General features: G+C 46.8%; 1 protein-coding gene across 1 annotated transcript; it reads right to left on the minus strand.

The window, feature by feature from the left end:
• Positions 1 to 3,298: 3,298 nt before the first annotated feature.
• STPG1 (sperm tail PG-rich repeat containing 1) lies at positions 3,299 to 13,686 on the minus strand. Its single transcript, XM_088530957.1, is given in 8 exon segments — positions 3,299 to 3,397; positions 3,400 to 3,619; positions 4,986 to 5,151; positions 5,853 to 5,964; positions 8,085 to 8,258; positions 8,966 to 9,067; positions 12,527 to 12,630; positions 13,626 to 13,686. Coding segments are annotated over 8 exon segments (1,038 nt in total).
• Between the last annotated feature and the right edge of the window lie 386 nt (positions 13,687 to 14,072).

Genomic DNA, 14,072 nt, shown 5'->3' on the forward strand with positions numbered 1-14,072 from the left:
GGATCCCGTCGTGCACCGGCTGCGCAGGGAGCCCCGCTCTTCCCGGGGGATGTCTGCAGCTCCAAGCTGCCCGCGGCGCCGCGTCCCGCGAGGGCCCCGGCGCTGCGTGAGCACCGGGGCAAGTGCCAAGGTAAGAGCAGAGGGTCCCCCTGCCTGGGGACAGAAGGCACCCGGGCTCCTTAGGGAGGAGGAGGCAGGTAGATCAGGAGGAGGCTGATGCTTTCCTAGGATAGAGGGCGGCTACCGCAGAGAAATCAGGGACAGCAGTTAATTGTTCTGCTGTAGATGGGCAACTCTGACCCAGTTGCTTTCACTCCTGAAGGTTTGGGCAGAAAGCCCCTGTGTGAAAGAAGGAAAGTGGGAGAGGCCCAGCCTCCAAACAGGCAATGGAGGCCCTGCCATTTCCTCATTCCCCAGCTGCTTGGCCAAGCTGGGGATCTTCCCATGAGAATGGGAAGGTTCCGCTCGCATGGGGCAGAGAGGTCGAGAACACAAGGATCTGGTGCAGAGAGCAAACGGGCACTGCTGCCTTGCCCAAGGATTTTGCCTCGGAGAATATCAGGGCAAACGCTTGGAGCTTCCTGCAGCGTGGGAAGTGCCCTGGCTGGAGCCATGCAAGCGACTCTCCTTTCTGTTTGCGGGTTGGAGGCAGAGAACCGGGCGCTTCTCCCGCGCGAGTCCAGGGTGACTTGGTCAGGCTCTGGCCCGCGGTACCGTCCCCGCGCGCGGGGAAGCGCCGCTTGGTTCACGCCAGCGCAGAAGCAGCCGCAGTCGCCGCCCCGGCAGCCCTGCCGAGGGCGGGTGTTTTGCTGACTGGCTCAGTATCGCTCATCCCTTCCAGCAAAGGCGAGTTGCTGGAGAGGTTGCGTAAAGCAGAGCTCCCAAATATGCGAACGCATTCTTGACTCTTTGCCCGGAGCCCACCAGCTCCTTTTGAAGATTAAGATACGAGCGATGAAGGCGATTCGCCTTTGACAGAGCAAAGGTCGTGTGAAAGTATGAACCCAGCGGTGTTGTGCAAAGGGCTGGCGGCGCGAGGCGCTTCCTCTGGGGCAGCCCCTGCGCTGCGCTGTGAGCGGCGCCTTCCTGCTGGCTCCGGGCTCAAGGGTTCACGGCGACGGCTCCTGAAGGGGCCCGGCGGGTGTCTGGGCACTCGCGCGGCCGCGTCGCGGGGGACGACGCGCGTTCCACGCGGAGCTTCGGCTGCCCCTCGGCCTGAGCCCCGCGGCCGTCCTCGGAGCGCGCGCCGCGGAGGGGCAGGATTTGCCTCCTCTGCCCTTTTCGCATCCCGGACTCCCTGCTTGTGGTAGCATCTCCTGTAGTAGCTACCAGGGAAGAATTGCTTTGGGGTTTATCAGAGGACAACACCGAGAGGAGGTTTTTGCAACTTTCATTAATTGTATTAATTATTCACCATCAGCTAAAGTGGAAGCTCTCCCATCAACCTCAGCTAATGATCATATTCCAATATCCCATGTGTTCTGAACACCACCACCAGCTGCTGAACCGCTGGGCAACCCTGCAGGCCAGGGGTCAACACATGCTCTGCAGAGCTCCAAAGTCCCATCCGTGGAACCTCCCTCTGGGGTCTGGGATCTCCTGCTCACAGCACTGGGACCCACTTGCTGTCGTAATTGTAGATGAAGGAATCCCTCTCGAGTGCTCTGGGTGAATAAGCACCTACAATGAGAAAGGTGCATAAAAAGAGACATATAGCACCCTGTGAGCTGAGTTTTGCAAGAGCTCTGGTATCCGCAGTGCTGGGTGGAGGGCTCTGCTGCTCAGTTGTACAAATAACACCCAGTTTCTGTGTCTTTACCCACGCTTTTTCATTCCTTGCATCTCCACCCAAGCAGCTCTGAGAATCTCAGTGTGTGGTGTGGTTCCCCACTGACATAATGGGAAAAGCAGCATCCTGTGTTTTGTTAGGACACCCACACATCACATTTGGGTCTGGAGATCCACTGTGATGGAGACCAGAGAGGAGCAAAGATCGTGGTGGGGACGAACAGGGGGAGAGGGACAGGGATGAAACTCTTTTTGCATCTTTCTCACAATATGGAAATCTTTAATGAGGTCAGTGAGGTGACCCCTCTGCTCCACTTTCTCGTCCTTCTCCTAGGTTATTCCTAGGACTGGTATAACTAAATTTCTGGTTGATGAGACAGGTACCAAAACCCTCAGCATGTGTGAATGTCCTCACATTGTCTCCTGGAAGTGGGTGTTGGCCATAGAATTAGGGTTTAATGTTAACATTTGGTGTTTGTGGACTCTGGGTTAGACTCAACTTTATTATGTTGAGGGTTGCCTTCATCCCACATTAGATGATAGGAATAGGAAATAGGCTAGAAAGACTATTCTTAATTCTGGGCCAGATCTTCAGCATGAATGAAGTTGCCTAGCTCTGTTTCTTCAACTGAGACAGATTAATTCACGTTAGCTGGGGCCTTTCCCCTAGCATAGTGCACAGAGCAGCTGGGAGCTGGCATGTTTACATGGAATGTGACTGGGATATGGCTCTAGAAAGCCCACTCGTGCTGTCGCAGGGGTTCTGGAGAGACTGATGGCACCAGCATGTTCTGGAGCTGTCCCTCCTCCCCCTTCACCAGGCTTTCCTGATCACAAGCTACAGGACGTGTTTCTTCTTTCACATCTATGTCTGGAAACCCTTGGGGAAGCCCAAGGAGGAGAGAACAGAATGGTATAAAGTCAAGGAGACTCTGTGCTGAGGTGCTCTGTAACACTGCTCTCCAGCTGGGCCATGGAGGTGTGTTCTGCTGTAACAATACACCTTTTCTTCTCTCTGCCTGCAACTGCTCCTCTTTTCCATCAAAACAGTAAAACACCCCAGATGAAATGTCTGTTGTACCAACAGCCAGAATTATGTGATAGTCCCACACAGGCAACATAACTCACAGAACCTGTTTGTCAAATGTGCTGACAGTCAGTTACATTTTAATGGTCTTTACATCACAAATCTACTTTTTTTTTCCCCAATCTTGCCCTTAAAAATAATATTATAAAATATGCACCAACAAGTCAGAAAGAGGCGGCAGTCAGGACTCTAGCCCTGCTTCTGCCACATTGCTCCTCTGTGCCCTTTGGAGACTATTTAGCCCAGATAGGCAAAGAGACTGGATCATCTAAAAGTGCCAGAAGAGACCGTGGTCTGATTTCAGATGGATTTAGGTACTTGATGCCCATCATAATCCCACTGTTTCCAATTCATAAAAGGTTCTACGTGTTATGTCCTACTGATTTTAGGTGCCTTCTGGAAACAGTGTGGATTTTGGTGTGTCTACACGCTGCTGTCGATGGGTTCTCCTACCTTCTGTGCGTTGTTACCTTCCTGCTGATAGTGCTGTATGGTCACCTTTGCAAAGTGTTTTGGTGTGTCTTTAGTAGTGAAGAACAATTTTCAGTTTTACCTGGCCCAGGGTAACCTTCCAGGGATGCTCCCCCCGTCCATCGCCTTGCGTTGGACACAAATGCAGCGCTGGGCCGGTTCTGCTTTGGAGACCCTTTGTAAGCCACAAGGTCATATTGGCCAGGCCCAGGCAGAGGAGGCTCCTTGCAGGGTGGGATGGCTGGGGCAGAGAGAGTCAAGCAGAATTTCCGCCTGTCAAAAGAGAAAAGACTTGAGAAACTTGCCCTGAATTGATGGTGTTTCACAGAGGCTGTGGTTGCAGTTAGATGCCCCGGGTAGGTGGATGCTTAAAGGTCCTAAGCCAAGATCTTTGAGAAATGAACTGGGCATAGCAGGTCCAGTTGCAGTGCCACGGACAGCTCTATTTATTGCCAAATACAAGACTTGCCAGTTGTCCAGATCCTGGCCTGGTTCTGCTCAGCTACTCCAGAGCAAGATAGCTCTGAACCCAGACACTTGTGCCAAGTGCCTCTAGCCAAGGGTTCCTCCCGTTCTCTCCTCCTGACTGGAATGGGAGAGGGCACCGGCTCCAACCTTCACAGATGGGTGTGGAGCGTTTTGGTGTTTTCTGGCAGAGCAGACTGACAACCTTCTCGCCTCAAATTTAATTTGCCCTCTCCTCCAGCCCTCTGTCCTTATCAAATGCCATTTGGCATTGCTTCTGTCTCTGCCTAGAGCTTCCCACTCTTTTTACAAAGCCCCTGTCGTAAGATACAGCTGCTGAGATGTAGTAAAGATACACCTGTTGGGTAAGGAGAGCCATGGGCTTTCTCATGTTCTCATTCTTTTCCATGGTTAGGAATTTATTGTTGATCTTAATCTCAGGCCAGGCAAAGTCAGTGCGTAGTGACAATAAATATACTTGAACAATTTGCTGATAGGCAGATTTATTTGTCTTCTCATACGATACCAAGGGAGAAGAGGGCTTGGGGGAAGGGAGTTTCCTTTCATGCCTTTAATCCCTTGGAAACAAGGGGCAGAATGGGATCCATAGGAATGAAAGCTCGAGCTTGAAAGAAGTTCTTGACAGGTTTGCAAGCTTCTTTCGAGGTCTAACTCCCAGCCTTAGCAGGGGCTCAGAAAATACCCACTGAGTCTGCTGAGACACTGTTCAGTTGTTCACAGATCTGGGGCTCTGAGGCTGGGTTTAGGCACTGGTAACACAAAAGAAACACAGCCTAGTGCTCAAAGTCTGTGCCTGGGATATGGAAGCTTCAGGGTCTTTTTCCAGGCCACGTGTGCTCTGGCTTCTCACTCTGTAAAATGGGGGTAAGAAATTACCCCTACATCATATGGGTGGTGCAGGATTTAATTACTGTTTGCAAATGTCTGAGAGATTCTATGATAAAGGTACCTCTGATACACTGCTCCGGGGTGTTACCAACCCGCACTCCCCTCCAAGGCAACGCACTGCGGCACTTCCATTTCTGAGGCAATTCCTGCAAACCTTGGGCAATAACTGCCCATATCAGACCGTGTTATATAGTGGACTCCTTTGCTATTTGAGGTATTTTCATATGTCCTATAAAAGTGGCATGTCTTCCAAAGCTGGACTTACCTGGAAGGAGTTTTCTTTGTTTCCTTTACAGTTTTACGTGGCTGATAGGTTGCATACTCTGTAATGAATCTGTCCATGTTTGTTTGATGGGAGGTCTTTGATTTGAAGCAAGATGTTATACTCTTAGGAGACGCCTTGATGGGGGAATCACTGATGTTGTAGTGACCTACAAAACAAACAGGAAAGGGATGTAAACACCCTTCGTGTAAAGGCCATGAGAGTGGCACTGAGGAATGACAGAGCATCATGCAGTGAATGTAATAGAGGGAAAAAGAACTGGCATAACAGCATCGTGTGGGGAAATCACTTCTGGATTTTAAAAGTGCTGTCTGGGCAGAGCTTATTTTGAGGCACACTGATAAGGCAATGCTAAATTCTATCCTGAGCACAGGAACAAATGGAGATATTAGCAACTTTAAAGAATCAAACAAACAGGAAGGAACTTGCACGTGGGATAACATGTAAGATAGGTTACAAAGGTAGAAGCCCTCATGCTGCAGGTCTAAACCTCACCAGGCAACGGGCCAGGAGCAGACTTCTTTTGCTGCCGGAGTACTGAGCAGCCGGAATATTATACACTAATGCGGCTTCTCCTGAACCCTCTGGAATTTGTATGGAGCTGTAGGGTGTTTTGGTGATTCCTTATGGCTACTCAAAACTATCAGGATGGTTTCTGATGGCTGTCTCAGGCCACCCCACAGCCCTCAGAAGGGAGACTCACTAGCGCCCTGATACCTGCTTAAGCTCATCATTGTCTTAAGAAGCCCCGAGTGACCCAAAACTGTGTGTGACAGTGGTCTGTGCCCTGCAGAATCAGACCCTAAATCACCAAAAACATCTGTCCTACCAGCTCAAAGCTTCACTTACATGGAGAAGGCCATTTTCCCTTTTTTTCCAAATTTAATCCTCTTGTGGTTTTGGACACAAACACGGCATGAGCAGAAACATTGTTGCTTCGCTTGCAGAAATCCCTAGAAGTCTGTTTTAGAAAAAGGGCTTGTGAATAGCTTTGAATTGACTTTACCTGTGGGTAATTACCAACAAAGGAAAAGCCACATGTAAAATCCAGTTGTCTCCAATGTGAATGGTTCTAATGACACAGCTGTAGGCAGTATCAGGGCCAAAATTGGGGAGTGTTTACCAACTGTAGGTAGGACTCTTTGTGACTGCCCAGCAGGTAAAAGTTGCATTTACACAACAGCTGCTGAGGATTTGAAACTCTTGCATAAAATGTGGTTTTGTGCGTTGAACTGCAGACTTCTACCATGTCAGCTCTACCTAAATGTCCAGCTTGGTTCAAGCCACTGACTGAGCCCAGAAATTGAGGTGATGCTGCCAAGACACCAAAGGGCTGTCTGCATGACAGCACGCTGATGTAAGTGGAAGCGTCCAGTCAAAGCACAGGAGTGAGGAGGTGGCAAGAAGATGCCTAGGTAAGAGTCAAACATGAAAGACTTTCCCAGTTTTCTTATTTTCCTATGTTAAAGCTGGTGAAATGCCTACAAATGTCATGATGATTAACTGGCTTCATTTCAACATCAGGTTTGATCCCAGACCTGAGGACAACTTGAGACACTATTTTACAGTTGCTCACACAATCTTTTTCTTAATATTTGTTAATTTTTAGTTGTTGCTGCTTCAAGGGCAAAGCCTTCAGTTCTTAGAAATTCCTTTTTTTGCCTAAGAGCTGTGATCACGTAAAAACTGCAGGTTTTGGCCACCTTTTTCTTCTTACTTGTCTCTTTGTCTATAGTCATAAATTATCAGGCACTGCCATCTTTTAAATAGATAGTTTCCTGTTCTGCTTCTTGTAGGTTAGATATTATCTCCTACAGTAAATCATGAGTCAGTGATTAATTCAAGAAGGCTGTTCCCAGAAGCAAATTCTTACAATGTTAAAAATAATATGATGCGAATCCATTATACTATGATATAGAAAATAATTATGGTCTGCAAACTAGTTTAATCAACTTAGAACATGCTGGGGCAGATACTCAGCCAGACTGAGTCATCATAAGAAAGTTCACAGTCTTAGTGCTTAAATGTACGAGTGAACATGATTACCCCATGTCAGCTGAGTCTCAGTAACTCTGTGTATGTGCTCTTTGCACACCCAAATTGTGAGGTAAGACATGATTGTTTAAAACACCTTTGCTGATGTTTAAAATATAACAAATTAATTTATAAGAGCATGAATTGCCTCAAGAACATGCAGGCAGCCAGTGAAAATGTCTCAGCTATGAGTGGCAAGCTCATTATTAAGCTTATTAAACTGTGTTGTCTTCATTTTGTACTAAGCAGCTATGCAAAGTCATCAAATGTTACAAAGACTCAACATGTTTTACCACACGGTGGGTATAATTTCACTGAGGTGCAGGTTAAAAGGGGAAGGCTTATTAGGAAATGGGTGCAATCTAAATAGGGGAGAAGCAGTAGTCCAGCAGAAAAAGCTCTCAATAGTAACAAAACAATCCAAAAGTAATCACAGCTATAGCAAGACACTATTGAAGGGACAGGGAAGTTCAATAGCAGTGTGTATATTATTATGAATTATCTGGTAACTGCTAATGACACTTTGTGTTTTGTTAAGATCTTCCACTTCAATATCTCAAAACACAGTGTGAATTCCTGTGGACTAAGGCTTACGACACCCGAGGAGGCTGGTCACCATGGCATGGGTGGAGAGCATCAGCCATAGAACAGTTAAGTGACTTATACAAGAGTGAATCAGCAGGAGGTTCAGGAACTGAACCTGAGGGCTAGGTCCTCAGCTGATATAAACTGGCACAGCTCCACAGCAAGTGGAAGGGCACAGTCGGTTACGTCAGTTGTACGTATGCAGTCTTGTTTTCCAGCTTTGAGGTTGAACCTCAACACCCAGTACCTGTTAAAGAGGTGAAACTCTACATACCTGGGGCACCTTAGCAAAAGTCCCCTCTAACCAATCCACACAGGTAGGATTTGGGGGATGAAAACTCACGGGGTCCTATGGGGTCTTTCATACCCATGTGTGTGTGTATACATATTTATTTATATCTACACTTCACCAGCATTACACATAGCTGTGCTCCCCTTGTCCCTGCCCACAACCTTCCTTACATCGTATTGACCAGGTGCTGGTGTGGGGATTTTCTCAATCTTCCTTGCAATGGGTTGTTGAAACATGCTAGAGTTTCCTGTGCTAAAGTCTCGCTTGGATTGAAAACATGATGGGATTCTGTAGGCATTTGCAGCTGGATAGTTGGCAGTTTTGCTGCATGCAATGCGTGCAACCTGGAAGCAGAGGGAGCAAGGAAATTGTCAGTAGGTGAACAGAAAAAAAATCAGGAAGTACCTGAGGCCTGGAATTTACCAAATGTAATTTTTAAGGACAAATCACCTTTTGCATTTTAAAGATTTCAGAAACTGCTGCAAGTTCTATAAGATGAAATAAGGGAGTCTACTTTTTCAGCTATTAAATACTGTTGGTTGCTTCCTCCTGGGGCGCAGCTCAACAGCCTTGCATAAGGTTTTACACTTACGTCTCGTGTTAGAACGGATCCTGAGGTTGTTCACTTTAGCCTCTTTCCAACAGCCTGGTACAATATTTTAATTGAGGTTACACACTGTGCATATGGATCCTTCTCTACACCTTTATAACTTAATAACAGCTCTGCCAATTTTGCTTAAGAGGGTTTATTCAAAATTAAAATGACCACCTCTGTGTGGGAATTGAGTTTAAAAGGTAAGAGCACATGAAATAGCAGCTTACCTGTTGGAATTCAAGCTTAATTATAGCTGTGTTTATCAACAATGAGAAATGATTTTCCTTCTTGGCTCCATTTTAGAAACATCCCCAATACAATATTAAATAGGTATTCAAAACAAGAGTAATAAGAGTAGGTTAAAGACCAGATTCACAGTCCACTGAAGTCAATACAAAGGCATTAGCTGACTTAGTGGCTTTGGAAATGAGTCTGAAATAAACTGCTTCCTCTTACCAGAGAAGGAAAATATCCAGTTCCTTTCTGAGACAACGAGATGCTGTTGCTCTCTGCAGACTGATGAGCGACATTATAGAATCCTGGGCCTGGGGTTTCATTCTAGCAGGAGAAATACCACATTTGGTGACCAAACTGCATTAGCAACCACCCTGCTGAGGTAAAGGCACTGAGATACTGGCACAGATTCCAACTGTGGTTAATGGGAGAGCTCCTCTCCTCACCAAGTCCACGCTCTTCATCTTTCTGAGCATAGGCCAAAACACATTGGTTGTTTCTTTAGAAATGTTTGGATTTCTAAACTGAGTCTATTCCTCCCTCAGCCTTTTTTTAGACTTGAAGAGGCCACAAGTGAACACAACATTCCAGCTGAAGGTGTACTCACAGCATATATAATGACACTATTATATTTTCTGTATCATTTTCCAACCCATCACTCGCACCATAAATTTTCTGCTTTCATTGTAATTGTGCATTAAGGTAGATGTTTTCATTGTTTCAAAATTATAATCTTTTGATGCAAGTCTCTAGTTGCATGGAAAAAAATAGTATTTCTGAGTAAGAGGAAGATCAAATTTCCCTACTATTTACAGGGCAATTTGTATAGACTGGGAGCCACAGCAACTCTAAAATCTCACCTGTAACATCTCAGTTGGACCTAATTAATTCAGCATGTGGGCAGAGTGCATTATTTGCAGTCACCACACCCTTCCTGACTCTGTATTTTTCTGGGCTTTTCAAAAAGAGAACTGGGCGGGATTCTATTTATAGAGCCAAATAAATCAAACCCAGCCTATGTCATACATGATGACACCTCCAGCTTTTCAGGCGTGGTCCCATGAAGTGCTGAATGCCTTTAGTAACATGATCTGCCTCTGCCAAGCCTAGAAAAAATAGTGGGATTTAGCAGATCTGGGATCATGCAGGATGAAAGAGATAGTCCTTTACCAACATAAATGTTAGATGATGCTGGTATGGAGGATGGAAAGAATGGAGGCTTCTGACCTTTGGCAGCATGCTACCATTGTGTGACCTTCACTAATTGCCTTGTCTGCCAGTTATGGATGGAAACTATTTTGGAGAGAAGCCCAGAAGTGAGTCCCTTTCTGTTCTGATGATTTCAGAGTTGGATTGAGACAGTCATCAATTAAAACTGGAAGAACATTGTAAGGAATCAGATGCCCTGTCATCAGCATGCACAGATTGGTCCTTCCTCATAAAATTGTCACCTGGGTTATAAAGAAAAAAAAAATGTGTATTTTTCTTTGTAGGAAAATGCTACAGGACTGACAGCTGAGGTATGTGATGCAACTCTGGGAGCTGCAGCGGCCGTGCTCAGCATTCTGCTGTCAGTTAGCCTCTACGCAACAATTCCAGGATGACAGATTTACAGATTCCTGAACTGAGTTCCTGCCCACACAGAGCAATGGAGCGGGCAGAGATCCTGAGCTACCTATTTCTGAGCAAGCCCCAGAGCAACAAGCAGGACAGCCACTGTGCTGCTCTGGGGACTTGGGACCATCTCCACGTGGCCCTGTCATGTGGAAGCCCTGCCATGTCCTTGAGGCTCCATGGACAAGAGGGCTGTGCTGAGGGAGGCAGCTTTGGTATCATGTGCTACAACTGGCTGTTAGAATCGCAGTGAGTTTCCAAAGCAGCTGATAAAAAGCTGCACGTGCAAGCTCCATTTGCTGGTGCTGGTCAGGCTTGGCTGCTCCAGGTGACCAGCCCACTGAGGCTTGGATGGTGGCCCACATACAGCCCTGCCCCATGAAGGGGAGTTATTACTCTGGCAGCACGTTCTTGATTAGCACCTTCCAGGACAACACGTGCCAAGGAAACAACTACAGAGCCCTTCAGCCATCCGCTGTGTCCAGCGCTGCGTTTGCTATGCCCAGCAGCAGCTCAGTCTTGTTGAAAGTAAGTAGAGATTAGACATCTCTGTACCCTTAGAAATCCACGTCCTGCTGAAGTTGCTGCACATCAATGTGTCCTTTGAATGCTTTGAAATTTATTCCAGCAAATACAAAAGGGTGCTGGGTACGAAGCAATTGCACCAGAAGTACCTCGCAGACTCCAGTGTTCTGGTAGCCACAGGACTGTGTGGGTACAGTGCTAAACTGGCACAATTACAAAAGTGGGTCAACTCACCTGTTAGGTATGCCAGGTCAGACAGTGAGAAGCAAATAAGCTCTTTATATTGCTTAAATTACAAGTGGATAAACTTCAGGTACTGGCATTTATCCCTGACTACCCTACTAAAGGAATGTGCTCCAAAAAGGGTTATGCTGAAGAGTCAAGTGGTTTTGGTGGAGGAAACTAAGCAGCCCCAGAAAAGTGGTGTTAATGGAACTAATACTTCCCCTCCTCTACCTGGTGCAGTAACTTTTCTCTAGGGATAAAGCTTAAGAAAGCATCAGCCAAGCCCTTGTGTAGCTTGTGGTTTGGCTTTCTGCCTGCTCTGCCCTTCAAGCAGGAAATTCTCAAAGGGAAGGGAGTGCTTTGTGAAGCTACCTGGAGACTACGCTGTTCCTCTTTTAGTCAGAACTTAGCATCAGGTCATCTGGAACTCCTGGAAGCTGACCAGACAGACTGATGGCGCCTACAGAAGGTATTTAAGCAACTTCTCTACCTTGATCATTTTCCCTCATCTTTTGTCCTTTACGTCCTTGATTGCTGTTATTCAATCCTGAGATAATATACTCCTGATACCACCGAGATGGGAGAGGCAAGCAAGGAGGAAGAGATCAAAGGAAGCAGAAGAAAGAAAAGATGCCAAAGGCAGAAGAAGAAAGAAGGAAGATGCCAAATACTCCCCTGATTTACCTACTTTACCTACCTGGTACACAAAGTTACAGAAATTTTGAATACACTTAATTTTCAGAGTTTAGGCATTACCACACAGTTCCCAGACAGCAGGAGACTGTCAGGAGGGATTGGCATCCTCTTTTCACCAGCAAAGGAAGTAGTTGAAAGCTGGATCCAGGAAGCACAGGAGGCCCTTGGCACCTGCAACTGCTGGCTGGACTTAAAAAGAAACCCCACTAGAGCAGGCAGGGAAAGCGTGAGGGTTTTACAGTATCTTTCTGCTTCCCTCTGCTGGCCAGATAGCAGACGTACCAGATTAATTCCTACAAGCCAGGAAAGGATGAGGGTAAAGAATATCAAAAGATGGGAGGAGTCATATTCTGCCAACATTACACAAGCATAAGGCTGAGTTAACTCTAGTGATTTCTTTGAATTTGCTCCTGAATTTCAGGAGGGATGCAATACATATGTATGTGTCCTGGAGAGCCCTGCAAGACTGGGAATGGGACCAGGCCAAACCTGTGTGGGTCACCGATGGGGAGAAGGTAAAGACGAGGGTCCTAGATGTGGGATAATTCCAAGGTTTAAACCAGTAATATTTTTGCCATACAATTAACAGTTGTGACTGGAAAGCCAATTTAAGAACCTCAATCTACACTTAGCTGCTATTCTTGATTACAAGACAGGATCATTATGAGTTGCAAACAAAAAAAAATCAAAACAAAGACATAAACTTCAAACACTGTTACTTACCCTGTTACACTGAAATCTCTTTGACTGAGAATTAAATCCTTTTTTTTCTGAGTCTAAGACTACCTCTGTATGGTATTTATAAGGACCGGAGGAAGCCTTGAAATCTAAAAGGAACAGACAATGAAAAAAAAAATCTGAATATGAAGATACAGGAAACATGTAATTGCAGCACCAGTTTTCATATTAAAATGTGTAAGTTACTGCATTAATGTTATATTTGCCTTTATTTAAGTCAAGAAATCTGCAGTCATTTCTGCATTTAATTTCCCTGTTTTATTTTAGAAGGAAAAAAAAAAAGCACTTTGAAGCACTTTAGTGTCAATGAATGGGCTTTACGGGTGACTCAGTGAAGTTAAATAACTTTGGTGGTGTGTTCTCATTTACAGAGTCAGGCATTTTAGCAGCTTGTTTCATGCCGAGGAAGGTACCCAGTGCCCCTCACTCCTGAGAGCTCAGTCTGATCCCGACCTGCCCGGTGCCTCCCAAGCAGCAGCGTCCTCCGCAGGCCTTGACCCAGAGGCTTTGGCTTGGCAGTATTTTTGAGGCAGAAACTGCAAGTTTTTTTCCAATCGCAGTGTGTCTCAGAGACAATGGGAAAAAAAAAAAAGAACGATGCCTCTTTTTTCTCCAGACTTGTGTTATTACGGCCAGTCATGGAGTTGCAATGGTGCAGCAAGAGGAGATTTTACATATAAGCTCCGTGGAAGTGTAGGCATGCTTCTGACATGGGAGGAGAGCGAGCAGCGCTGCAGTTAGCAGGGGAGAGGTCAGAGACACTGCTAGAGAAAAGACTCTCGCGTTTTGGTGGTGCTCATTGGCAGGACAAGGGGTGGTCAGGGCTACAAGAGCAGGGGAACGGACTTGCCACTGCCTGGGGAACTGGAAGGTTATGATTTTATGACATTTCTCAATCCCTTGGTCATTTTCCCTTGGGTTGGCTTAACTGCCCCGGATGGATATGGATTGACCTGGATGTCACCTCCTATGATTGGTTTCATCAATGAATCTTTGTTCTGCTTTGAAAGAAAAACAATTCCACGGTTTGGTTTCTTCTTCAGCCATGAAATGGTTGTTCAAGTGTTTCTGTTCACTCATGTACCTTGTTTTCCTTCTGAGTGTCCAAGTGCATCCGAGCGGAGGGTCTTGCAGCGGGGACCCATGTTACAGAGCTATGGCCGGGGCACGTCAACCGTAACGACCCTGTGGTGTCACCATTCTGCGTCTGAAACACCAACCACTGACGTTAACACGCAGAGCCCCAAAGAACTGCTTGGATGTTTCCACAGAGCCGCGGTGCCACAACCGCAGCCGCCAACCTGCTCTTCCCCACGGGTGATTCGGGGACGTCTGCAGCCCCGTGGGGCTCGCAGCAGGGCCGGGGCCTCCATCCCTGCGGCAGGGGAGGCTGAGGGGGAAGGAGGCATCACCCCAGGGTACTGCGGAGGGGGCAAAGGGCCTCGTGCACTCAGCGGGACCAGGCCGCGCCAGGCGCCTCCACCGGCCGCGGCGGGCAGCGGTGCATGCCGGGAACGCCGTTACCGGTGAG

Source organism: Tinamus guttatus, unplaced genomic scaffold (assembly GCF_059628265.1).
Source record: "Tinamus guttatus ecotype Peru unplaced genomic scaffold, ASM5962826v1 Tinamus_guttatus_pri_ptg000397l, whole genome shotgun sequence".
Classification (NCBI taxonomy): Eukaryota; Metazoa; Chordata; class Aves; order Tinamiformes; family Tinamidae; genus Tinamus; species Tinamus guttatus.